Genomic DNA, 26,985 nt, shown 5'->3' on the forward strand with positions numbered 1-26,985 from the left:
ATTTTTAAGACAGCATGGAAGAGAGGGGAATAGATGACATATGTTCTTTCTTTACAACTTTTGAAAGGGATTAATGTGTTTTATTTCTGTATGGTCATATTTCTGGGACAAACAGTGTAGACTTCTTTTCCATGGATTTTATGTCTGATAAGAGAAGGATGTGTTTGGGTTAATTAGGCTTGATGTGGTAGAGCTTATGCTGAACTTTGAGGTAGAAGTAAAATATCGTCTTGAGTGTGTGTGTGTGCACGTGTGTGTGTGTCATATTGCAGCTGTTTATTTTGGAGAGAATGGTTCCAATCCTCTCATTCTGTGCCTAAAATAAATATGTACACAAGCAGACACATCATTTTAACTGAAGTAAAAAAGTAAATAATCAAATGGAAAAATATTTGAAATTTATAGGACAGGATATAGTTATATCCTCAGTACATAGAGGGCCCCTATGTATTAATAGGAAAAATTAGAACATATGTTTAAAATATACATACACATGTCACAAATGAAGAAATGAAAGGAACCGGTGTTTTATTTTTTTTAAGACTTTATTTATTTATTTGACAGAGAGATCAGAAGTAGGCAGAGAGGCAGGCAGAGAGGGAGGGGGAAACAGGCTCCCTGCTGAGCAGAGAGCCTGATGCAGGGCTAGATCCCAGGACCCTGAGATCATGACCTGAGCTGAAGGCAGAGGCTTAACCAACTGAGCCACCCGGGTGCCCCAAGAACCAGTGTTTTAAATGTCACTTCAGTTCTCTACGATTTATAGTTATATATAAAAATGTATTTACCTATTATTTTAGTAAAGTTGCTGTTGTGTTTGGTTTTTTTGTCCTTATTGATTCCTCCTGGTTATCTGTGTTTGCTTTCCAATATGCCTTTGATAGGATTCTAATTTGGTATGATCTCCCCGGAAAGTAATTTTTGGTATGTGCTAATGGTCTTAAAAATGTACATATCATTTGACTTAATTTCCTTTTCTTGGAAATGATGATAGGTATACTTAAAGGTGATTTAAAAATGCATTGCAGGGCACCTGGGTGGCTCAGTGGCTTAAGCCTCTGCCTTCGGCCCGGGTCATGATCTCAGGGTCTTGGGATCGAGTCCCGCATCGGGCTCTCTGCTCAGCAGGGAGCCTGCTTCCCCCTCTCTCTATGCCTGCCTCCCTGCCTACTTGTGATCTCTCTCTCTTTCTCTCAAATAAATAAATTTAAAAAAAAATTTAAAAATGCATTGCAGAATTGTTTTCACATTTAAAATTTTATTGAGGTAAATTTCACATAATGTAAAATTATCCATTTTATTTATTTATTTAATATTTATTTATTTTTTTGACAGACGGAGATCACAAGTAGACAGAGAGGCAGGCAGAGAGAGAGAGGAAAGGAAACAGGCTCTGTGCTGAGCAGAGAGCCCGATGCAGGGCTCGATCCCAGGACCCTGGGATCATGACCTGAGCTGAAGGCAGAGGCTTTAACCAACTGAGCCACCTAGGTGCCCAAAATTATCCATTTTAAAGTGAACAATTCAGTGGCATTTAGAACATTTACAGTGCTGTGCAGTCATCATACCTGTATCTAGTTCCAGAACATTTTCATCACTCCAACAGAAAACCCTGTACCCGTGAAGCGGTCTCTTGTTCCCTCCTCCCTCCAGCCCCTGGCAACCATCTGTGTGTGTGTTTAACCAGCTGGGGGATTTTTTTTTTTCTTTTTAAAATCATTCTGCTCCACTAGAGTGATCGTATAGTTGACCGTTCAGCAATGGGTTTGAACTGCATGGGTCCACTTATATGTGGATTTTTTTTTTAATAGTAACAATACAGGACTAAAAATGTATTTTATCTTCCTTATGATTTTCTTAATAACATGTTCTTTTCTCTAGCTTACTTTATTGTAACAATACAGCATACCATGTGCATATTACATGTATACAAAATATGTGTTAATTATGTTATTGTGAGGCTTCTGGTGTACAGGCTGTTATGAGTTAAGTTTTGGGGGAGTCAAAATTTACATGCAGGGAGAAGACACCCCTAATCCCTGCATTGTTCAAGGGTCAGCTGTATATGTTGAACGTATTTGTAAGAGTCAGGACTCTTGGTTGCAAGCAGCAGAAAGCCTAATTTAGAAAGCGGCGGCAGGGGGGTGTTAATTATACACATGACTAGTGTAGGAGAACCTTTGGCTTTAAGTACGTATGATTGTTGGCAGGGATATAAGTGGAGTCCAGGACACTCACCCAATTTCATGTCCATTCTCTTTTTTGACCTCCCTCTTGGTGAAAAATACTCCTTTCCACTTTGGTTCCATGTGTGTTTCTTTTCTGTGCGTCTTCATTGTCAGGCTGAGTCTGCCAGGTGCAGGAGAGATGGTCCCTGAAAGCTAGTGACCCTTGAGAAGAGTGTGGCCTGTCTAGGGCCCCAGGTCTTGAGACCATGCTGATTGGCTTTTCATGGGTCATGGACCTGTTCCTGTAGGAGATGCGGTACTCTGATTGGCTGGCCTGGTTATTATCTACCCTGTTCCTAGAGACTGAATCTCATTCCGACTCATATATTTCTGAGAAAGTAGTTCTGGAAAGGTATTCTGATACATTCTCACACAAAACAGTACTACTCATATCTCTGCTCATGCCCATGTGTATCACGAGAGCATTGACTTTTGTGTTGATAATCCTAGGTCATTGAAAACCCTTACATGACATTTTCTAAGTTCTACATAAGACTGTGAGAGTTATATTTGAGGATTCATCTAATTTGAGGGAAGTAAGGGTTTCCCTTTAAATAAATGGATTTGCCACCCTTTGAGTTCTATGTTAGACAGTACATTCTTTTTGAAGTCATTCCACAAGTAGATACTGAGGGCTTGCTGTAGGCCAAATGAAGCTCCAGTTTCACAAGGTTTTCATTCCATTAGGGCAAATGGACAATAAACAAAGAGCAAGTAAATGTATAATTTCATATAATGATTATAGAAAAATGAAGCTTGATCAGGAAGTGTATATGCTAGTCTAGACAGCAGGGTCAGGGAAGGCCTCTCTGAAAAAGTATTTAGAGTCAAGATCTGGGTTAAACAGGGAACAGCTTGGCAATTATTTATGGGAGTAGTGTTCCAAACAGACGGAACATTAAGTGCAAAGACTCTGAGTCATCAATAGGCTTGAGAATCTAACGGAAGTCGATGGAGTTTGGAGGAGTTGGAGGAGTTGGGGGTGGGGGAGGAAAGGGTAGGACCAGGTGGGGCTTATAGGTCTCACTGAGGACTTGGGATTTTTTTCCTAAGGTGAGATGAGAAGCCCCAGGGGAAGGACGAGTTGGGGAGTGACCTGAGTTGACCTTCAGGATCTTTCTTTGTAAAGAAAGACTTTCTTTTCTTTTGGCTTGCTTTATAAAAAGTCCGATCCTTGGCCCCAGTACTGAGCAGTGACTGGAGACAGAAAAGAAAGAGGTCAGAGAAAGAGGTCATGCTGGAGAAGAGAAGTGAGTAGCTGTGGAAGCCATGGCAAGAGCAGGTTTTGCAGAAGGTGTGCACACATGGCCTGTGTCTGTCCTTATTGTGGCATCAAGCAGTGATGAGAAGACAGGCTGGCTGCAGCCCATGGGACAGGAAAGCTAGATTGCCATGGGCTGTGTAACATGGCCCACACAGCAGCCCAGGCTTATAATAGTGTGGAGGTAGGCTTGCTATGTTACCCCAAATTTTAGTAAGAGGCAAGAAGCAACCATAGTGAAAGTAACCCTGGCATTCCTGTGTGTTCAGTCAGTTAAGCATCTGACTTGATTTTGGCTTAGGTCATGATCTCAGGGTTGTGAGATTGAGCCCCCCCGTCAGGCTCTGTGCTGGCTGGCATGGAACCTGCATAAGTTTCTCTCTCTCCCTCTTCCTCTGCTCTCCTCCCACTCTCCTCCTCCCCTTGGTGCGCACTCTCTCTCTCTCCCTCTTAAAAAAAAAAAAAAAAAAAAGTTCCCCCTGATGTTGACTACAAATGGAGATACATCTGCCAGCTGCTAAAAAAGTATGAGCACAGGAAAACGTTGATTGGTCAGGGTAATATTAGTTCATCTATATGAATGATTGCAAAGAGAAGCCAGTGGTTAGCTTCATTTCAGGAGCCCCCTAAATTAGGGCCCGATTTGTACTTTATATTTTGTTTCTTAGTGGAAAGACCTGAAAGGAGTCTTGATCTCTGGCTCAGTGTAACCTGAAAAGACCTGATTTTATAAACCATTGTTGCCAGCTGATGGAATCCCCAATGGAGATTCTGTTCTGGCAGCTGCTTGTTGGTGCCAGGTTTACACAGAATGAAGAAACGTGACCGAGTGTGTGCTGTGGCCACCAGGTCTTGTAAATAAACCTTACCATGATTGAAAATGTCATCACCTTTTCCATGCAGGGGTATCACACATGTGCTTGTCCCTAAGTCAGTGCAAGTTATTGAGTGTCTGGGCAGAGGTAATTTCTTTCTGCCTGACTCTATTATTTTTCTACACTTTCTGATAAACGACAATTAGAGAAACACAGCTTTCCCTAAAGACAGCAAACGAGGTCATTATAGGGCATTATCTACAACATGTGTATTGTTATAGAATAACTTTAATTAAAGTGTCGGATAGAAGAAATTTAAGTTATTTGCTATTTGGGGGCATTTTGGTCTTGGTGAAAATACTATTTAATATATTGTATGGGTCTTGAGTGTACGTCAAAGTTGGAGAGTAAGACAAGTTTGGAGAACATTATAGTCGGGTGTCATGTTTACTGAGTTGTTCTTTTCTTTTTTATAGTAAATACTCAGGCTTTGAAAAATATCTGAAAAAATCTTCCAAAACACACTGGCAGCTTTTTTTTTTCCAAAATAAAAAATATATATATAATTTTTTTTCCCTTCCTTTAGTTCCCCCTCCCACCCTACTTCCCCTCTCTGGTAACAGCAAGTCTTATTTCTTTTCCAATGAGTCTTGTCTCATCTCATCCCATCTCGTCTCATCTCGTCTCATCTCGTCTCGTCTCTTCTCTTCTCTTCTCTTCTCTTCTCTTCTCTTCTCTTCTCTTCTCTTTTCTCTTCTCTTCTCCTCTCCTCTCCTCTCTTCTCTTTCTTCTTTCTTTCTATTCTGGGAACAGCTAGTCTGATTTCTTTTCCATTGAGGCCTTTCTTTCTTTCTACTCCATGTACAGGTGAGATCATTGAGTATATATGTATCTTTCTTTGTCTGACTTACTACACTTAGCAAAAAGCCTTCAAGGTCCATCCATATTGTGCATAGTTTTTTGGGTTATGAAATTTAATGTACTCTATAAACATTTGAATGATACAAGTAAGCAAAAAATAATTGAAGTATGAGAAAGCTCTTCAAATTCTGCAATCTCCTAATGTCCATTGTTCCAATTTTGGTAAGCACATTTTCTATGCTTGCTCTTGCTTATGTGCATCCTCTTCTCTCTCTGTCTCTCTTTCTCTTTGTCCATGTCTGTATTGGGTGTGCAGCACACAGAAACACAGTTTTACATGAATAGTCATTATGCGTGGTCTAACCCTAGACTTTTGACTTCACATTCCTTGGACATTTTTCCACATCAGTAAGTGAAGACTTACATAATACTTAATTGGCTGTCTTATGTTCCACTAGACTCCTATAACAAATGATCTGCCACCTGTTCCTCAGGTTGTGGGTTTCTGGCTTTCCCATGCTGCTAGCAGATTGAGGCCTGGGGTGAGAAGAGGCTGCCTGGTGACCAGAGGCCTTTGGTTTCTTGTGTAAGGAATATAGTGGGCTGTGTTTGTAGTTGCTGGCAGGTTGGGGGACATTGTGATGGATTTCCAGAGGTAAAGAGAAGCCTTTGGGGAAGGCCATTTCAGCCTTGGCTGAGGTAACTTCATAGAAAGACCACCTTTTTAACCTGTCCAGGAGGAGGGTCTTTCCACATGCAAGCTGACTTTGGTGTCCTAAATAAACCAACTTCTGAGTCGGTCCACTTTTAGATTTAGTAACTCTTTTAAGTTCTGTGACTTCTACCAGATCTATGTGCTTTAAAAAAATCATGTTTTGGGGGCACCTGGGTGGCTCAGTTGGTTAAGCATCTGACTTCAGCTCAGACCATGATCTCAGAGTTCTGGGATCCAGCCCTGTGTCAGACTCCTGCTCAGCAGGGAGTCTTCTTCCCCTCTCCCTCGTTTACTGCCCCTCCCCCACTCCTATTCTCCCTCTCTCTCTCTCTCTCTCGTATTCTCTCTCTCAAATGAATCAATAAAATCTTTTAAAAAAATCATTGTCCAGTTATGCTTCCCTGTACCTCCTTGATCACTTCTGTTAATATTGGTTTACCTGACTGCTTGGGTTCGAGTCTGGCAGTGAGCTAACCTCTCTGACCTTCCACTGGCCATAAAGATGGTGCCTGCTTCCTATGGCTACTAGAGGTTTAATTAAGTTAATATAATCAAAGCTCTTTTGTAAGCCATTACTATAATTATTAACAATTATTTGATGTTAGTAAGATGGCTCTCTCTGCCTTCATCACCAGTTTTCTGCTTCCTTAGTTGTTGGAGATGGGTGCAGGTAGAGGTTACCAGCTAGCTCCTGCTTTATCTGTTTTATTTCTATCAGTGACTCCCCGATGAGTGGTATTGACTGTAATATAGGCTAGCCCCAATTCAGATCAAGAAAAGTAGAAGCAAATTTGCAATGACTTAAAAAGTGTGATGAAACTTGATCCTACTAAAGGAATAGATATATTAAAATGTATATGAAGCACATATGATTTACACATTGTATGTCATTGGTATATATTTATGTTTTGTTATATTGGTACTTCATATTGGTTAAAAAAAGTCCTAGGATCCTGTATTTGAGAAATGTATGTCAAAATATTTAAATAACATAGCTCTACTTTTTAAAACATTAGTGCTAGGTAATTGGGTTACATCTTTATATAGAATTACTTTTACATGGGGATTGTCAATCCTGGATAACAAAGTGTAAATATCTTCCTGACTTGTAAGACTTTTACTTTCTACATCTAGTTTACTTTCTAAGTATAAAGAAATGAAAATAATCCATTTTAATTGGATAGGTATCTTTAAAAAAAAAAGATTTTATTTATTTACTTGGCAGACAGCGATCACAAGTAGGCAGAGAGGCAGGCAGAGAGAGAAGGGAGGAAGCCGGCTCCCTGCTGAGCAGAGAGCCTGATGCAGGGCTCCATCCCAGTACCCTGAGACCATGACCTGAGCCAAAAGCAGAGGCTTAACCCACTGAGCCACCCAGGTGCCCCAGGATGGATATCTTTTACAACCTCTTCAGTCAACTGATAATTGTTTCCTGTTCAACTGTCAGATTTTATTTCGGTATTTACAAGGATGTTTTTGGATGCAGAAAACCCAAATACAAATGATAAACCCAAATACAAATGATAAGGATTTTTTTTTTTTCTCCTATAAAGCAGCCCCAAGGCAGGGTGAGCCCCAGGCCAGCTAATTCATTCAGCAGTTCTGTGATGTTAACAGCCCAGACCCTCTCTGCCTCCCTGCCCTGCCATCCTTAGTGCCCTCAGTGTGGCAGCTTGTCCTCAAGGTGACAAAATGCATACAGCCCTTAGAAGCATTGCACCCAGATAGAACAACATCCAGAGACAGGAAAAGAGGAAATGCTTTGTGTCTCTTAAAAACAATGAATCTTTTCCAGACATCTCCATCAGAATTCCTCCCATTTCTTATTGAACAGTGTTGGGTCATAGGCTTGAGCCTAAACCTATCACTGGCAGGGAGCGTGTTGCACTGTAATAGGCTCAGCAGCATCAGGTCTTCCCCCCTTGGGCCAGGGATAGGCAAGCCTCTCTGAAGGACATGACTTTGTGGGGGGAGGATGAACCCTGAACAGATAGGGCCTCTGTTAGGAAGAGGAAAGGTCTGACTGTGGGAATGGGTGGGGTTGGGGGCTAGAGGGAAACCAATAGTGTCTCTCTAGGCCACTCTTACTTTTTAGTTGAAATGCTGTGGAGAATATCTATGGACGTAAATCACCAATTATGGTAAAATTTTGGATACGTGTGTATTTTTAGGGAATAATTTAAAATTTTGCCCTCTAATTGGTATATACAGTATGGCTATGATATAGACAAGAAACAAAACTATCAGCAAAGCTAAAAGACGAGTTTGGTTCACTTTTTGCAAGAAGGAATATATCGTTTAGGCCCCAGTATGCTTCCAGAATCATTATGCCAGGCCTCTAGGGGCCTTTTCCGTCTCTTGGACCGGCCTGGTGGTGCTTGGGCATACAGGCAATGTGTATCTGCTGTTGGCCCTGGAGAGGACTGCAAATTGGATGAACAGTGTAGATGGGGCTCACTTGAATGGTGGGGTGAAAGCCTGATTCACTGGTTGCTTGCTTGGGTGGGTGGGTTTAAAGTGTTTATTTTTATTTTATTATATATCACAAGTTACATATTTAGAAATTAATTCTTTCACATATGTATTAAGTATTTAAAACAATTTAAAAATCATTTTTTATGTCTAGCACATGGCCTGTGTGCACATAAGTATATTCAATTGATTCAAGATCAAAACTGAGACTGGGGTTCTCTTGAGTGAATATGGAAAGAGGAAAGGGAGGGCATTGAGGGGTGGTCAGTGCAAGGGCTGATTAAGAAGATGGGCTGTGGAAACCAAATAGGGGAAAAAAGAAGTGAAGACTTAAGGAGCCTATATAGATAGTGACAGATGGTGGGGTCTTTGGGTTCAAGGACCTGGTAGAATTGAAGAGTTGGAATTCACTTTCTAGAAGGGCAAGCAGGGAGAAGGGGAAATGGCGGGTGACAGGTGAGAGGAACAAAACTGGGACCCCAGATGTGGGGAGGTGACAAGCAGTGTCTGGGTCTAAGTTGTGCTATGGGCAGGCACGGTGGGAGAGGGTGTGGAGGACAGCCTCTTTGGGGTGTGGAAGTCAGGAGTGACCTTTGTAAATGACGAAATCAGTGCTAGTTACAAGAGAAGGAGTGAGCCAGGCCATGAAATCTTTTCAGAACTTACTGGGATGAGTGAAAGACCATGTGCAGCTCAGGCGGGTGGGCTAGCTGGCATGCAGACTGGTTGTGTGAATAGCAAAGAAGCGTTGGTGTGCGTGAGGGGAAGCACTGCCATGGTCTGGATATTGCAGTGTGGAGCAGGGAGGATGCCGACCTCATCTTGGGCCCTGCAGTATGTGGTGTAGGACTAATGAAAGGCTTACCTGACCATCTAGGGGGAAGCAGCCCCTCAAGGGACTCTAGGTTTTAGGTGGAGCCAGAAGGGATGTGGTGCAGGAGAGGAGATTTGGAAAGCTTTTTTGGATCTAGGGCATGGAAGCATTGTGGTTAGGAAGCTGGGGTGAGTTTAGGTGATGCCCAGAGCCATGTGGAAGTGATAGTCATAGATATGGATCTTGTGGGAAACTTGGATTTCTAGGGACATGGATGAAAACCAGGGTGGAAGGCCAGAGGGGACGTCCCTGGTGTGTGCCTAGTCTAATGGTTGTCTATTGAGTCTGGTGTCAGGCGTCTTATGGGGAGGTGAGGAATAGGGGCGGGGTGTTGGGCAGTAGGAAGGGGAGCATCTCCTTATGTTGGCATGGGGTGGAGTAAGAGTTATCTTCAGTACCTTATTGCTTAATCAGGAGTAATTCCATGTCAAATATGTCCAATGATGTTTATACCTAAAAGTGGATGTGGACTGAAAACATGGTACTTGAGAGAGTTTTTCTGAAATTTGAAGTCTCCATGGTGTCAGAAAAAGTATGCTTGCAGGTAGTCTTTTCTCTGAGTTCTTATAGCTTTCCAGAACTTCTAGAAATAATTTTGCATGGTGGGGTATTGGGTGGGTGTGGGGGTCACGCCCGGTGTCCTTACCTGCATGCTGACTTTGGGGAATGACTAGGCCAAACTCCTGATTCACCCTTTTCCACCAGATTTCTCCCACCATGTCCTTGACTGCATCTCCTTTCACAGCCCTGATGGACTGGGGTGGAACCTTTCATCTGCTAGGTAGTATTTCATCCACACCAGGATTTTGCATTTGCATATAATCGGTACAAGGGACATTTTTAGGTCTGTAAATAGATGCATTCTGCAGATGTATATTTCTCTTTCATGATAATGATGATGATAAAAGTGTTGATTTAGCACTGAAGCACAATCAGCATACCTGCTGTCTTATGACCTGATTACTTGCTGGGTCTCAAAAGGGCTTCCCTGTGTGGATTTTACCTCCTTACCAGGTATGAAGCTCCAGGTCGTTCATCTGCTCTTGGCACAGTATACTGCACACACAGGAAGTTCTAAAATCTGCTGGCCAGTGTTAGCAAAAGGAGTCTTGCCTGCACCCTGGTTCACATGGATTACCATTGACAGAAAGTTTGTATCAATGGGCAGCATCTGTTATTCAGATCCATTTTTTCTGCTTTTCCTTATAATGTTATCCTTGGGGGCATCTCTTCATGGGCTTGCTGTCCTTCATGGCCAGTGAAGGTGCTTGGTGATAAGTTTCTTCTTCCCCATCAACATTTCCACAATAATGTTGAATAACAGCCCCTCCCAAACCTCATGGCTTACATAGGTCTTATGGCAACAAGTGTCTGTTTTTCTTCCTCATCAGTCTCCATTGGTTGGGGTGGTTCTGCCTCTGGCTGCCGGTTATGTAGGGTTGGCTCCACTGTGGGCTGGGTCCAGCTCTGCTCTAGGAATTTCCTCATATTCCTTAGAGCAAAGACTGCCTGAGGTTCTCCAGCCACCACTGGGTCATATTTCTAAGGACTGGTTGCCCCAAATCATTTGAGGGTGTACATCACCCAAAGGTGTGGCTTCAGGTAAAGAAGAATTTGTGGCATTTTTACAAATTACCACAGAGGGAAAGAGGACTAAGGCAGTTGTTAGAAGGTGAAATCACCAGAGTCATATTAGCTTTTAAGTAACCGGGCATTACTACTGATATTTATCATTGTCAGTGTTTTCTGTCTTGTGTCTGATTAGTTTATTTCCTTGTTCTCACTGTTCTAAATTATGTTTTAAGTTGTGAAGTTCACCTTCAATGTTTATTTCCCCTTTTTCTCTATAACAGTCTGAAATCTTGAGTATCATGCTTTCAGTGCCATTGTCTAGGGAATTTGAGTAAACTAGTAAATAAGTAAATGATACTATCTTCATTTACCCATCGATGTGTAGGCAGGGCTGGGAAGGCTCTTAGTTCTCTGGGTGGGGGAGGATGTGGAGCAGGAGGAATAGAGCCATAGAAAGGCCTGGGGGGTCATTCCCTACTAGGGAAAAACTGAACTGAGCTCCTTGTTCCTTTTTTTTTTTTTAATATTTATTTATTTAACAGAGAGATCACAAGTAGGCAGAGAGACAGGCAGAGAGAGAGAGAGAAAGGAGGAGAGTGAAAGCAGGCTCCCCGCTGAGCAGAGAGCCCAACATGGGGCTCCATCCCAGGACCCCGAGATCATGACCTGAGCCGAAGGCAGAGGCTTAAACCACTGAGCCACCCAGGTGCCCCTCCTTGTTCCTTTTGAGAGTTTCCACTGGGGCTCCTAAGTGGGGTAAGGATCCTTCCTCTTCCTTTGGTGCTTCCTGGGGTCTGCTGAAGCAGGTTTTCGTGAGGCTCCGTTATGATCCTCTCAATTAAAAAGGAGTCGAGGGGCACCTGGGTGGCTCAGTGGGTTAAAGCCTCTGCCTTCGGCTCAGGTCATGTTCTCAGGGTCCTGGGATCTAACCCTGCATCGGGCTTTCTGCTCAGCAGGGAGCCTGCTTCCCCCTCTCTCTCTGCCTGCCTCTCTGTCTACTTGTGATCTCTCTCTCTGTCAAATAAAATAAATAAAATCTTTAAAAAAAAAAAAGGAGTCGAAATGGTATTGAAAAGGAGTATATGTGAAGGGAAATGGAGGGATAATCCCACTGCTTTCATAGGTTTGTTTAGTGGTAGTGCTTATTGCTTTATTGGGACCAAGTGCATTTAATAAGGCCAGTCTCATTAAGTGTATGAATTTCATGAGTCATTGAGTTTTATGGCTTCACAGATAGGTAAAGCTGGTTATTCCCACCTGGTGAGATGGCCTTTGTCAGGAACTAGGCAATTATAATACAGCTAACCTTTGTGTAATGCAGACTGCACTCTGACATGCTCATTTTATCCCCCCAGCAGTCCTGTGATATAGGAACCATTGTTGGCCCCATTTCTGACTTTGTAATTGAGGCAGAGTGCTTCAAAATCTTGTCCAACAGCTGTATAGAAGAATGAAACTTGACCATTCTCTTACACCATACACAAAGATAAGCTCAAAATGGATAAAAGAGCTCAACATGTGGCAGGAATCTATCAAAGTCCTAGAGGAGAACGTAGGCAGTAACCACTTCGATGCTGGCCACAGAGGCTTCTTTCAAGACATGTCTCCAAAGGCAAAGGACACAAAAGTGAAAATGAACTTTTGGGACTTCATCAAGATCAAAAGCTTCTGCACAGCAAAGGAAACAGTCAACAAAACAAAGAGACAGCCCACAGAATGGGAGAAGATATTTGCAAATGACACTACAGACAAAGGGCTGACATCCAAAGATCTATAAAGAACTCCTCAAACTCAACACACACAAAACAGATAATCATGTCAAAAAATGGGCAGAAGACATGAACAGACACTTCTCCAAAGAAGACATATAAATGGCTAACAGACACTTGAAAAAATTCATCATCACTAGCCATCAGGGAGAATCAAATCAAAACCACATTGAGATATCTCCTTACACCAGTTAGAATGACCAAAAACCACAAATGTTGGAGACGATGTGGAGAAAGGGGAACCCTCTTACACTGTTGGTGGGAATGCAAGTTGGTACAGCCACTTTGGAAAACAGTGTGGAGATTCCTTAAGAAATTAAAAATAGAGCTAACCTGTGACCCTGCAATTGCACTACTGAGTATTTACCCCAAAGATAAAGATGTAGGGAACAGAAGGGCCATCTGTACCCCAATGTTCATAGCAACAATGGCCAGAGTCACCAAACTGTGGAAAGAGCCAAGATGCTCTTCGACAGACGAATGGATAAAGAAGATATGGCCCATGTATACAATGAGTATTATGCCTCCATCAGAAAGGATGAATACCCAGCTTCCGTATCAACATGAATGGGACTGGAGGAGATTATGCTGAGTGAAGTAAGTCAAGCAGAGAGAGTGAATTCTCATATGGTTTCACTTACTTGTGGAGCATAAGGAATAATACAGAGGGCATGGGGAGATGGAGAGGAGAAGTGAGTTGGGGGAAATCGGAGGGTGAGACAAACCATGAGAGATTGTGGACTCTTAGAAACAAACTGAGGGTTTTGGAGAAGTGGGGGGGTGAGGGGATGGGTGAGCCATCCCATATTGCATGGAGTACTGGGTGTGGTGCATAAATAATGAATCTTGGAACACTGAAAAAAATAAAATTACAAAAAAAACCCAAATAAACAGAAACAACCCACATTGAGATACCACATTATATCAGTTAGAATGGCCAAAATTAACAAGATAGTAAACAACAAGTGTTGGAGAGGATGTGGAGAAAGGGGAACCATTTTGGAAAACATTTGTGGAGATTCCTTAAGAAATTAAAAATAGAGCTACCCTATGACCCTTCAATTATACTACTAGCTATTTACCCCAAAGATACAGATGTAGTGAACAAAAGGGCCATCTGTACCCCAGTGTTCATAGCAGCAATCTCCAGAGTCACCAAACTGTGGAAAGAGCCAAGATGCTCTTCAACAGATGAATGGATAAAGAAGATGTGGTCCATATATATGGAGTATTATGCCTCCATCAGAAAGGATGAATACCCAACTTTTGTATCAACATGCATGGGATTGGAGGAGATTATGCTGAGTGAAATAAGTCAAGCAGAGAGAGTGAATTATCAATCATATGGTTTCACTTGTGGAGCATAAGGAACAGCACAGAGGATATTGGGTGAAGGAGAGGAAAAGTGAGTTGGGGGAAATCAAAGGGAGAGACAAACTGTGAGAGACTGTGGACCCTTAGAAACAAACTGAGGGATTTGGAGGGGAAGGGAGTGGGAGGTAGGGAGGGCCTGGTGGTGGGTGTTGAGGAGGGCACATATTGCATGGAGCACTGGGTGTGGTGCATAAACAATGAATCTTGGAACACTGAAAAACAAAAAGAAAAAAAAATAAAACTTGTCCAAGACCCTGTAGCTTCTGGACTTTACTCAGGCAGTCTGCTCTGGAGGTTTTGCCCTCAACCTTTGCTATTGCCTTTCAGGTAGATAGGGAGAAATAATTGTCAACAAGAGGTTTTAGCTGGTGTGTGTGGTTTATAGATTATTTTTTAGATAAAGTGGGAAAATAATAGAAAGTATATTGGCTCTTGGTTGGTGGTAAAGGAGAATGAGAAATTAAAGATTTCTTTAAAAAATTCAGTAATAACCCCTAGCCCTGTAAAACTCTCAGCTGGTTGTTTCTCTGTGGTTAGTTTGAATGTACTTCTCTGGGCATTGTGATGATAGTTAAGGCAGTGTGCTAGTGTCTGTGAAGGCTGAAAATCACCACCTCAAAGGCAGTTTGTGGCCTGGGCTCTGTTGTTCAGCACTTTTCCCTCCTCTCTTTTGCTTACTGCTCACCATGAGTGCTGTGGTGCTTCTCAGGACTCCTTCTTAGGGAAATTGGCAGTTCCCATTTTCAGTGCCACTCACTCCCCTCATTTCTCATGTGTCTACTTATCTTCCTGCTCTTTTTTATTTGGCTCTCCTTTACATCCCCAAGGTGGTGATTATTTTCATATATTCCTGACCTGATTTCTGTTTTGACTTATTCCCCCTTGTCTCTGTGACCTTTGTGTGGTTCAGATTTGAGTTGGGAGACCAGATGGGAGTTCTGCCCACACCTCTGACTGTGGTACCTTGGGCAAGTCACATAGAACCTGTGGTTTCTTTATCTCAATCACACCTGCCCCATCTACCTCACAGGATTATGAATGAGGGTCCAATAAAAGAAATTCCTGAAAGTGTCTTATAAGGCATAAATGTATAGCATTAATTAATCTTCCCACCCTCCAAGTGGCTTTGTCTACTCCGTGCTTTGATGCCTTGCATCTGCTTTGATCATGGTGCCTTTTGCATTACTTGTTTCCTTCTGTACCCTCAAAGCCCGTGTCTTACTGTCTTTGAATTTCCTAGCACTTGGCTCAAGGCAAGTTGGCATGGATACTGGCTCAGTAATGTTCAAATGAAAGTTCAACAGAAAGTCTGTCTAAGGATGTTTCTGGTCATAGTTGTTTTTGTTTGTTTTTCATTGTTGTTGTTCATTGTTTTGTCTGAATGAAGCCTTCCTCCTTTTCTCTGTGCTTCTTGAAGTTAGCCCTGTTAAAAATCAACCCTTTCTTACTTTCTTGTTTTCCCTTATGCAGGATGCTAAATTACAGTATCTGTGGTCTCCTTTTCCAAGGTCTAGGCTTACTTTTAAAGATTCACCTGATGAATCTTGCTTTTAAACAGTTGGACAAATCCATCCTTTCAACTATTGAATTAGAGATATAAAATATTTAATATTGTTTATTCATTTAACAAATACACCCCTCAGTACCTTTTGGATACCAAACTCTGTTCCTGGGGCTGGGAATAGAGCCATGAACAAATCGGATGAGCGTCTTGCCCTTATGTAGCTTCCATTCTAGTTAGTGGAGTGATAGTCAGTGAAGAAGGAAATGAATAAATGAGAGAATTTCAATGAATCTTAAGTGCTGGAGTAGGAAGAAATTATATGAAGAGGACTCCTAGACCAGGAAGCAGTCCTCATATTTATAAATAAAACTGAGTATGTTATACATGTTATGCTCTTAGTTTCCCTGTTTATCAGGTTACCTGAAAGGTATCTAATGGTCTTGATGATGAGTACTTGAAGCTCTGTCCATTCCATTCCCTTATCCACAAGAAAGATAGTGAATGGCTGAGGAGGAAGGTGGCTATTACCTGGACTTTTGGTTTCATGAGAGCACCTCAGTCTGTATGAGTGTTCCTCCACCTTAACTTGAACCCTCTTTGTTCAGGTTGCTCTATTTGAGTGCCCTTGATGGACCAACGGGGATCCAGGGAAGATGAGGGAGTCGTCGATCACCTAGTAACCTCACTGTGCCATCTTGCTGTGTCAGTCCACCCACATCCTCAATGCCAGGGAAACTGCTTGCTTGCTTAAGACATTGTGTGTCCAAGGCCTGTTCACTGGTGAGCAGTCAGGCATCCAGCCATTACAGAGTCTGTGAAGGCAGAAGGCAGGGCGATCGGATGGCATGTGAAGCGTGACATACGGTGCACTTTTAGATTTCTTTGAAGAGGTTTTGTGTGATCCCAGTTCTGAAGGATGAGAGGGAATGAACTCTGTGGGCTCTGGGGGTGGGGGCAGCATACTAGAGGTGGCCCAAATGGAAAATGTGTTTGAGAAGCTCAGGGAATAGAAAGAAGCCATGATGGCTGGAGTGTGGAGTGTGAAGGACGAATGCTGTGAAATGAAATTGGCATTGAATGGAGGAAACTACATAGGGTCTTGTAGGCTGTGGTCATGAGTTTGGATTGTAAGAACTATTGGAGGTCACTGGGAGGTTTTGAGTGAAGAAGGACCAGGTTTGATTTACAGTGTTCTGTCTTTCTGCTGACCGAATGGTGGAGGACAGCCAGTGGAGGGGAGGAGTAGAAGCAGGAGCCCAAGCAGAGGGCATATTGCCACCTGGGTGAGGATTCATGGTGACATATGCCAGGCAGGGCCGCGGAGGGCATGAAGTCCCCAGGGCTGGAGCAAGTTAGAGGTGGAACTGCCACCCCGGAGATGGGCTGTGAAGGAGTGAGAAGAACCTGGGACAATGAGCAGCTGGATAGGTGGTGGGGCCTGAGGGAAGAACAGAATTTGAGGTGACATGTCCTTTGGACATGTTTGATTTGAGGAGCTTGTAGACCCTCCTGTGGAGAAATTCAGCTGGCAGCAGGCTTTGAGAGTCTAGCTTGCAGGGTGAAATCTGGAGTCCTCAGCAGAGGGGTGAAATCTCTTCTAGATAGTCCCTAGGATTTGAAAGTGGGTGAGGCCGTTTCTTTCCTGTATGCCTATAGGCATGTGATCTAGTTAATGGTATCATATGCCTATAGGCATATGATCTAGTTAATGGTTTGCATGTTGTGGCCATTATCCTATCATTGTTATATGTGATATATGTTAATGTACATATATGTTACAGGGTATTTCTTTTATTCAACTCATTCAAGAAGATATTGAACTAGATAAATACTGTGCTAGATGCAGGGGACATAATGACGCATGGGATGGACTGGGGGTTCTGTAGGGTTGGTGGTATCTCTAACAGAAATCGGATCATTCCTTCAGAATTAAGTCAATAATTCCATTGGGAGGGATTCCATCAGGAATGAAGTGAAGTGAGATGTGTTTTATGACCCAGGGAGAACCAGCCGATGGGGCAATAGCAGAGGCACTGACCTAGTCTCTGGGTAGGCTGGTGATATTTCAGCAACCAGTGAGTGCCAGTAGGAGCTGACTGGTGAAATATGCTTCAGAGGAAACAGGTGTGGATGGGCTAGCGGTTCATACTGGAGTGAGAATGAACAGAATCCTTTCTTGGAACCACACATTCTGTGAAAGGCTTTCAAGGATTCCTTGGCAAGATCACATAGGTCACAAGAATGATAATATTAGTTTCATTGCTACCTGCATTCATGCAGGTAAATTTGTTAGTTACTAGGAACTTCCACTGCTCTGTGTGCTTATTTGGGAGCAGAAAATAGAATGTGAAATTGGCAGCTGATATGACTTTACAAACACCTTCTGTGCATTATTTCAAAGAACCAGATCAGTTTTTGTGGTGTTGTTTTGTTTTTTGTTTGTTTGTTTGTTTGTTGTTGTTGTTGTTTTTAAAGATTTTATTTATTTGACAGAGAGATCACAAGCAGGCAGAGAGGCAGGCAGAGAGAGAGGAAGAAGCAGGCTCCCTGCTGAGCGGAGAGCCCGATGCGGGGCTCGATCCCAGGACTCTGAGATCATGACCTGAGCCGAAGGCAGCGGCTTAACCCACTGAGCCACCCAGGCGCCCCTGTTGTTGTTGTTTTTATTTTTATTTTTTTTTTAAAGATTTTATTTATTTATTTGACAGAGAGAAATCACGAGTAGGCAGAGAGGCAGGCAGAGAGAGAGGAGGAAGCAGGCTCCCTGCTGAGCAGAAAGCCCGACGTGGGGCTCGAACCCAGGACCTGGGATCATGACCTGAGCCGAAGGCAGCGGCTTAACCCACTGAGCCACCCAGGCGCCCCTTGTTGTTGTTTTTAATGAAAAGCCCTATATGGTTCTCAGAGGAAAACAACTCCTTAGATTCACCAGTGTTAGTGTTAAGTTTATAGAACTTAAATATAGTAATGGATGTGTTCGCATCTAGTCACAGTATTAGGACCCCAACATTCAATTGAATCCACTTTATCATAGACTGAATAGATGTACATTTGTTTCTTGAGTAATCCCTGCAGAATTTAAAGAAGCTGTTCTTAATTTTCTCAAGATGATTAGTGTATTCTTCCCAAGAGCTAACACCTTGGTCAGGACCCTGTTGTAAATGGTACAAACAACCTCTTGGCTAAGGAAAATGTACAAAGGTGTATTGACAGTGGCTGAGTACTCCAACCAGAGTTATGAGGGATAATTGGGCCCCTGGATGAAGTGGATGTGTTGTTGATGGGCCCCAACAGTTATTGCTGGGCTAAGCTCCCTGCACAACCTGCCTTTCTAGTCTCTGTCCTGGTTGAGCAGCCCTAGTGCGACAGGGAGAAACACTGCTCAGGGCAACTCTGGGAACATGTGGCGGACCTCCCTGTGTCCAAACAGGAGTGGAACAGCTCTCCTGGGAGCTGGAGGGAAGGCTTTGACCAATGGTCCAGGTGGAAGTGGGTGGGTATGCTAGGCAGTGCCTGCTAGTTCTCTTGAGCTGGTCTCAGGTCAGCTGAGGGGAAGAGAGACTGGACCATGTATGACTCCAGCAGCAGAATTGTTTTTCAGATGGACAAACCTATTCCTTTTTATGGCCTATGTCAAAGCCACTTCTTCCATGAACTTCTGTTCCCCACCCCCAACAGGAAGGCATCTTTTTCCTCCCCAGACCTGTACTAGCCTCTAGCCTTCTAGCTCCTCTTTGAAGTGTGCCCCCATGGCTCTTAGGCCCTTGAATCAGTCTCCTGGACAGGTCTGCCTATGGAGGAGGGGCCCCAGGCCAACTGAGATCTCTTTGTGGAGAACAAATGGATGGGGATACTATTTTTGTTGTTCTGTTTTGTCTCATAGTGACTAGTTTTTATTTTCCTTCATTTCTGAAAACATTTGTGAATTCCGATAGTTGTATAAGATTATTGTCATAATGGTAACTTTTTATTTTCAGATAATGTGGATGCAAGTGATCTTAAACAGTTTTTTGAGACCAACTATTCTCAGATATATTTCATCTTCTATGAAAATTTTATAACACTGGAAAATAGTTTGAAATTAAAAGGTAAGCATTTCTACAATTTTTTTTTTAATATACACAAAGGTTTTTTTTGTTTGCTTGTTTGTTTTTAAGATTCAGAAGGTTTTAGACGTTGTATGTTCATTAGCCACAAGTTATATGCTTTTAAGCTTCCTTTCTTGCCAGACTCTTAGCAATGCTGGGAGATTGCAATGTTGTTAGCATCTTTCTTTCCTTGGACCGTTCTCTCATACAGTTGTTAATTGAACAACAAATGGCTACAGGGAAAATGGAAGGAGAAAGCCACAGAAAGCATGAATTCCACAGGAATAATTTACTTCAAAAGAAAGACATAAAAGTAGTATGTGTGCACTATAAAAAAAAAATTCAGACTCCACTATAGGGTTTGAAATGGGGAGTCTGGATGGCCCAGTTGGTTAAGTGTGTGCCTTTGACTTGGGTCATGATCCCAGGGCCCTGGGATCAAGCCCCAGATTCTGGCTCTCTGCTCAGCAGGGAGCCAACTTCTTCCTCTTCCTCTGCCTGGTGCTCTACCTGCTCATGTTCTCTCTCCCTCTGTCCAATAAATAAGTAAAATCTTTAAAAAAAAAAAAGTGTTTGAAATGAAAATTGAAGCGTATGTTTTTGCCCAGGTCCCCAGTCCTTCTCTGCATGCATTTCTTTCTATATGTGTTATTTTTTTAGAAGATTTTATTTATTTATTTGATAGACACACAGGGAGAGAGGGAACACAACAGGGGAAGTGGGAGAAGGAGAAGCAGGCTTCCTGCCGAGCAGAGAACCAGATGAGGGGCTTGATCCCAGAATCCTGGGATCATGACCTGAGCTGAAGGCAGACACTCAACAACTGAGCCACCCAGGCACCCCATATGTATTATTAATGTATTATGTTTATGGTTATACCCTTATATAAAATATTCTTTGAAAAATCAAGCCAATAATGTCATACTGCACAATCTGCTCAGTATTTAGATGACAGGATAGTGTAGCCTGGGGAGCCAGACTGGGTTTGGATCCTGGCCCTGTCCTTTCAGCTGTTTCTCCTTGGGCAAGCTACTTCACCTCTCTCTGACTCAGCTTCCTCCTGTTGGCATCAAACAGGTTAGCATGTATCCTGGGATTTCAGGACAGAGTATGGCACATAGTATGTGCTCAGTAAATATTAGCTGCTGTCATTCTCTTATTTCATAGAGCTGTGGGGATTCCAATAGATCAGGAGTACACAGCTTTTAGCTGGCTGCTTGTTTGTACAAATAAGTTGTTGGACACAGCCATCCCCAGTGCATGTATGTGTTCCCCATGGCTGCTTGTGTGATTACAAGAGGGGCCTGTAGAGCCTAAAATATAGACTGCCGGCCCTTTCAAGAAACGGTTTGCTGCTTCCTAAGTTAGATGCTCAATGGCAAGCACTTAGCACAGGTCCACAGCACCTAGACCAGACAATCAATGTAACTGGCTACTGTAGGTTTTGTAGTTTCTATGATTGTCACCCTTAAAAGGACAGTGCACATGGCCTGAAGACATGCATGGCTTTTCAGAGTTCTGACAGCTCTGTGCCTCTTCACATCAAAAAAGCTAGAACTCTTTCTTTGCTTCTGCTGTGCCTTCCCTCATAGTGTGAGCTTGTATGTAACTAATTGAGAAAGGAATATATTGCCTTCCACAGGCTGACGGTGACTTGGAAAACGTGGAAGCTGTGTTTAAACAGCTAATGAGGAGTGGCTCTGCTTGATGTGGACTCAGGTGGTGTGGCCTGGGGGGGTCTGTCTACATTCCTGACACAGATTCCGTGCTACCCCCTGGTAGTTTTTGAATAAATGAGTGCATGTTGAAGCTTAAATGCTTTCAATATAACATAATTTTTAAGATTCTCAAATTTACACATTGTCATGATAACTAATTTTTTTAAATATATTCCAGGGAATAATAAGTCACAAAGGGAGGAGCTGGACTCCATACTCTTTCTTTTTGAAGTAAGTTTTTGTTAAATTCGTTTAGCTTTTAAGATTCTTGTTGTTTTAAAATGTGGTATTTTAACTCTTTAATTTTACTTGAGGACATAAAAAATGATGGGCATGTATTTCCTTCCTTCAACTTTTACAAACAATGCTGCAAAGAATATTCTTGTGATTTTTAATTTTTTTTGGAAACATGGGAGAATTTTCCTGTATGGTTACCTAGATGTGAAGTTATTAGATGGAAATGTATCTACATTTAAAATACCGTTATTGCCAAATGGTTTTTGAAAAGATCATATAAACTTATATGGAAATTTATGTGGAAGTTGCATGTAAATTTCCCTAACCAACACTGGAGATGGTGGTGTGTGTGTGTGTGTGTGTGTGTGTGTACGCGCGCGCGCGCGCGTAAACTGGCATGTTGAAAACCCACTGTTTTTAATACATATTTTCCTGACTGCTGGTGAGATTGAAATCTTCATATGTGTCAGTGTGTCCATGTGTGATTACATATTCTTTTCAAAGTTGGAACAATATATTTGCGTGTGGTTCTTGATCAGTTAAGCTTACAGTCTTTCTTGTCCACAAATTGTATTGGACAAGTGCCAGGTTACTGTTACCTGGAGAGCTCCAGTAGAACTAAAGTGTAGGTTCTGAAAGTTAAGTGTTGGTTATCTAGAAATTATTCATGTACTTAGGTTGGTGTGAGATCAACTTTATGACTGTAAAGGGAAGGCCTAATGTCTGTCTGTTGCAGAGCTGGCTGGAGGGAGAGGCCTAGGCAGAAGGCTCTCCATGGACTTTTTGAGTTTGTGGAATAAAACAGATACTTGTGGACTTCTAGTCCAGTACTTGGCTGGCACTGGCACCCCCTCATGGCTGGCACTGACTGTGTTTCCCTTTCTCTAATCCTTTAAGGGCTGTACTCCTTCCCCAGAGAAAGAGGCACAGATTCACTGTATATTTTGTGGTGGTTATTGTGTTTCCTGTGGCAACCCTCTTGTGAATGAAATTTGTACATAGGAGCTGTCTTTAACAGGAGCTTTAATTAAGCCTGTCACTTACATACGGAATTTCTAACCATCATTTGAACTATCCCATTAATTTAAATGATCTTATTTCTGTAGAAGTTGATATATTTACTAAAGAATCTATAACATATATGCAAGTTTTGAAGTGGGATGCTTCAAGAACTAGACCTTTAGAATTCGAAGCTAATTGGGTGCTTTTCCTTGATCCTAGACTTTTTCTCCTCTGAAGGCAGTCACTCCTCTGCATTATGCCGTTACCCTTCTTTTTTAAAAATGGTTTTTACCCCCAGTATTCATATCCCTAAACAATGCCTTATGCAGTTTTGTTTGGTTTTGAGTATAATAAAAATGGCCTCACATGGTACATAATCATCTGTGGCTTGCTGTTTACATTCAGCGGTATTTCTGAGATTTATCCACGTTTTTTGAATTTAGCTCACGTTCATTTATTTCATCCCCACTGCTGGGTTAAGTGAGTATGTATGATTTATTTCATTCCAACATTTTGTCTATAGATTTTTTGGTTTGTTTTCTTGGTGGACAGATAGATGGTCTGTGAATAACAACGAGCTAGTCAGTCTGTCTGTTTTCTTGTCTTTTGGCTCTGGCCCGGCCCTCCAGTACATGGGTGAATAGACAGAAGAAAGTTGGTCATCCCGCTCTGATTTAAAGAGTTCTGTTAGCGTTTCATCATTCATGGCTTCCTGATGTTTAGTTAATGAAGTTTTTTGTAAATTTTTAGTAGATATACTTTATCAGATTAAGTTTGCTTCTATTTCTAGTTTGGTAAGATTTATAAAAAGTCATACATAGGTTTTGAAGTTTCCAAACGTGTATTTTTTTTTCTGCATTAACTGAGATAACCTTGTATAATTCTTCATGAATATAAATGTGGTGAATTATATTTCTGAATTTTGGAGGCTAGTACTTTGCATTTTTGGATCTAAGTTCACAACTGAGGTTGTCCTAAATTTCCCTTCCTCACATTGTTTCTGAATGATCCTGTTATAGAAGTTGTAGAACCTCATGTTCTACATGAGTTGTAGAACCTTTTTCTATTTTATAAAATAGGTTGCATAAGATTGGAATGATCTGTTCTTAGAGCAGTTTTTAGTTTTTCCTATAAAAACCTTCTGAAACCGGTGTGTTTGTTTTGCTTTGTTTTTAGTTGGAAGGTTTTAACCATTCATTCAGTTTCTTTAATCATTTTGGAATTATTTTAGGATTGTTCAGGTATTCTTGATTCAAATTTGATAAATTATATATTTTTCTAAGAATTTGAGGAATTCTAAGAATTTTTGATCACCAGAGTTGTGAAATTCATTGGCATGACCCTTCTTTTGAGGGTCATAATTCTTTCTGTTTTCTCTGCTCCAGATTAATCTTCAGTGTCCTCAGTTGTTATGTGCATTAGACACAGTATTAGCAGTAGTGGCAGTAAAAATACTCGTGTCACCCTTTACAGGTATCATTTTACTAGTGTCTCCTTACCACTGTAGCAGCTTTAAACCCTGTTCCCCATCTGGTCATTCCTTTAAATGCCTCTTCTCTCTGGCTTCCCTTAAAACCTTTTTCTTAGTCTTTGGTGTTCTGTAGCTTTACCACAAAATGTCTAGTTGAAGATTTTTTGTCTTGCATGGTATCTGTGCATTTCCTGTATTTCTGGATTCAGATCCTTTATCATTTCTGTAAAATGCTCAGCTGCTACCTTCTCAAATGTTGACTCTTTCTATTCTTCTGCTGTACTTCCCAGGATTCTTATTTAAACCTGCATCTGTTCTCCATGCCTCTCGAGCTGGCTTTCACCCCCTTCCCCTGCCTCCTTGTGTTGCATTCTGGGGAATGTCTTCACTTCTTCCATGCAGTGCGTGAAGTCCTTCATTTGGGGCTCATCTGCTGCTCCGCCATTCTGTTGTGTTTTACGTCTCAGTGACTTTTGGTCCCTGTTTTAACTTCCTTCAGTTCCGTGTTCACACCTGGCCTGTTGCTTTTGATAGGCTCTTGATCCTTCTTCATTTTTGACCTCTTTTGTGTTCTTAAACATTTAATGTGTGATGTTTCCTATTCTGTATCTGATCATTCCATTATCAAAAGTCTTCAATTTCCCTCAATATGCTGCTCTCACATGGCTTCTTTTCTTGCATGCTCTGAGATTTATTAGAACATAGATTTAATCTCTTTTAATCCTGTGGGGTTTTTTGGAGGGTTTGTCTTTCTTTTGCCAGGAGGTTGGGAGTGTTCTTGGTTCGAACCACTTTGGTTCCATTTGAGGGTCCTGATTTATTAAGGAAAGCTCAGATTCAGTTCCTCCAGCTTACCATGTGGTGGGAATTGGGGTCCGGAGGGCACAGACCTGTGGAAATCCTGCAGTGAAAATGGCATTCGTTCTCTGGCATCCTGAATTGTTTCTCTTGAGCTTGTTGCTTGCAGATCAGGTTTTGGCTCACTTTGTTTCTGCCACCTTCCTTCTTCTTACTTCCTTTCTTACCATTTTTTAAGTCCTTTGTTAGTTTCCCGATATCCTCTAAAGCCCAGGAATATTTTGAGAATTCCATTTGCCGTCACTAATTGCAAGTCTCGCTGTGCAGCAGGAAAGCCCGTCAGCAACAGGCACTGTAGTTCTGTACCTCCCACAGAGGAGATTTTAATACTCTTTCCTCGTGTCAGAACATCTAGATTAAGGAGGGAGTTATAATGGATACATTATCATCTACAGAGGATTATTTGCCTATATAATAGAACAAATATATATTATTCCAGACTTACTAAAACTTTCATTTTGCATGGTAAATATGGATGAATAATGAACCAGCATTATTTTTGTTTATGCTTGTGTTCTCTTTCTGTCTCTGGCTTTAGAAGGTAGGTTATAATTTGTATGGTTCTTTCTGAAAATTAAGTAACTTCATTGCTACTTTCTGTAAATTGGTGCCATATAAAGCGATGGTTTATGAGGATTCAGAGGTAAATACTTATCAAGGTGTAAATAATTGGCAAAGGCTTCCTTTACAAGAAGTAGAATTATTAAGACATGTTAAATCCCAGAAGGGATATCGTGTAAAGATAGCCTGTAAATATAAAGTGGATCAGAAGAAATCAGAGAGATGAGAGAGTTTGGAAGGAGCATGTGCAGGGAGACCTGCTGCCTGTCCCTGTAAGTCAAGGGTTATATGGAAGGGAAGCCTTGTTAAAGAAGGCAGTAGTGTTTAGATGTAATGAGCTACTGGAGACCTCACAGTGCTCTGGTGAAGCAAGTGGTATGCAGTCAAGACTGCCAGCCCAGTTGAAGTTGCGGCTTCAGGCAGGGAGCGAGCAGGCCTTTCAGTCGGCCTTTATCTCCAGCAGGATTCCTTTCCTGCTTGAAGTTGACCTCCAGACACCTTTGCCTGTGGCTACATATCTGTGCATCACTTTGGGTTTCTGTGGTTGCTGCTTCATGGGTATGTTTGTCACTTTTTTTTTTTTTTTAACTGAGGTTCACTTGTTAATTTTACTCTTCTCTTAAAAATATATTTCATCTGTCATTGCCATGTATTTCAAATGGTAGTGGGTAAGACCCACTGTGTGGGGGTGTGAGACCCAATAAAATGAATTTACACTGCCATCTTGACCACAATGGAAGTGTTGTGCATAGCTGCCTTGTGTCCTCCTTTCCTTCTGAAGTGGATTCTCCCTTCCCAGTTTTTATCAATGGAAGACCAAGGTCTTTGTTGTTGTAGGTGACTTGTCCAAGATTGCACAGCTTTCAAGATTTAACCTCTGGTCTGATTATAGGACCCATTTTCTTAACTCAGTGCCATGTGGCCTACCATGTAGGAGTCTTAATACTCTCCTGCTTTTGAAGCTGTACTCCATAGGCCACGTCTACCAGTACGTATCTATTCTTGTCTAGTTCACTCATTTATTATGCACATTTACTGGATGCCGGCTACATGCTTCAGGCACCTTTCTAGGTGCTGGAGATACGGCAGTAGCCATGTCAGACACAAGCCCCTGCCCTCATTGAGCATGTTCCATTTCCTACTACTGGAAGCATCCAGCAGTAACAGTGGACTTATGCCAGAAGTCTGGCAATGACCTGAGTCCCAGAAAATTCTGAATGGCTCTTTGTAGAAGGGATACTTTGGTGGCAGCCCTGGAGGTAGCTCCCTGCACAGGGGAAAAGGAGGGCTGGTGTAGAAATGCCTGGTAAATGGGCTTCAAGGTCAAATAACTTTGAGAACCCTCTCTAGTCAGTAGTTAAGAGGTTGTTTTAATGGTATATTGGATTTGTTTTCAGCAGGTATGGTAAGACAGGCACACAGACATGAAAATGGTTGCCATGAAGGGAGAGATGTTTATTGTACTCCCAGGAGTATAGTAGAAACAGGAGGCATGGCCTGCCAGCAGGGCTATGAAGAGAGAGCCAGAAAGCATACAGAGAGCAGGCGGAGAGGGGGGAACTGAGGGTGAGCATCTTTGTTTTGGTTTTTGAAGGAAGGAATGGG

At 42.0% G+C, this 26,985-nt stretch overlaps 1 protein-coding gene across 7 annotated transcripts in view; it reads left to right on the plus strand.

Annotated features, from left to right (window-relative positions):
- Positions 1-26,985, plus strand: part of RALGAPA2 (Ral GTPase activating protein catalytic subunit alpha 2) — a 320,063-nt gene that overhangs the window by 10,123 nt on the left and 282,955 nt on the right. For 6 of the 7 annotated variants that reach the window (XM_047743681.1, XM_047743679.1, XM_047743680.1 and 3 more), the window contains exons 2-3: positions 19,423-19,533; positions 21,430-21,482. The exons of the other annotated variant lie outside the window; for it this stretch is intronic. In XM_047743681.1, the coding sequence (XP_047599637.1) occupies positions 19,423-19,533; positions 21,430-21,482 (164 nt within the window). The remainder of the gene's footprint in view (positions 1-19,422; positions 19,534-21,429; positions 21,483-26,985) is intronic. 7 annotated transcript variants of the gene reach the window in all.

This window comes from Lutra lutra, chromosome 9 (assembly GCF_902655055.1).
Source record: "Lutra lutra chromosome 9, mLutLut1.2, whole genome shotgun sequence".
In the NCBI taxonomy this organism is placed as follows: domain Eukaryota; kingdom Metazoa; phylum Chordata; class Mammalia; order Carnivora; family Mustelidae; genus Lutra; species Lutra lutra.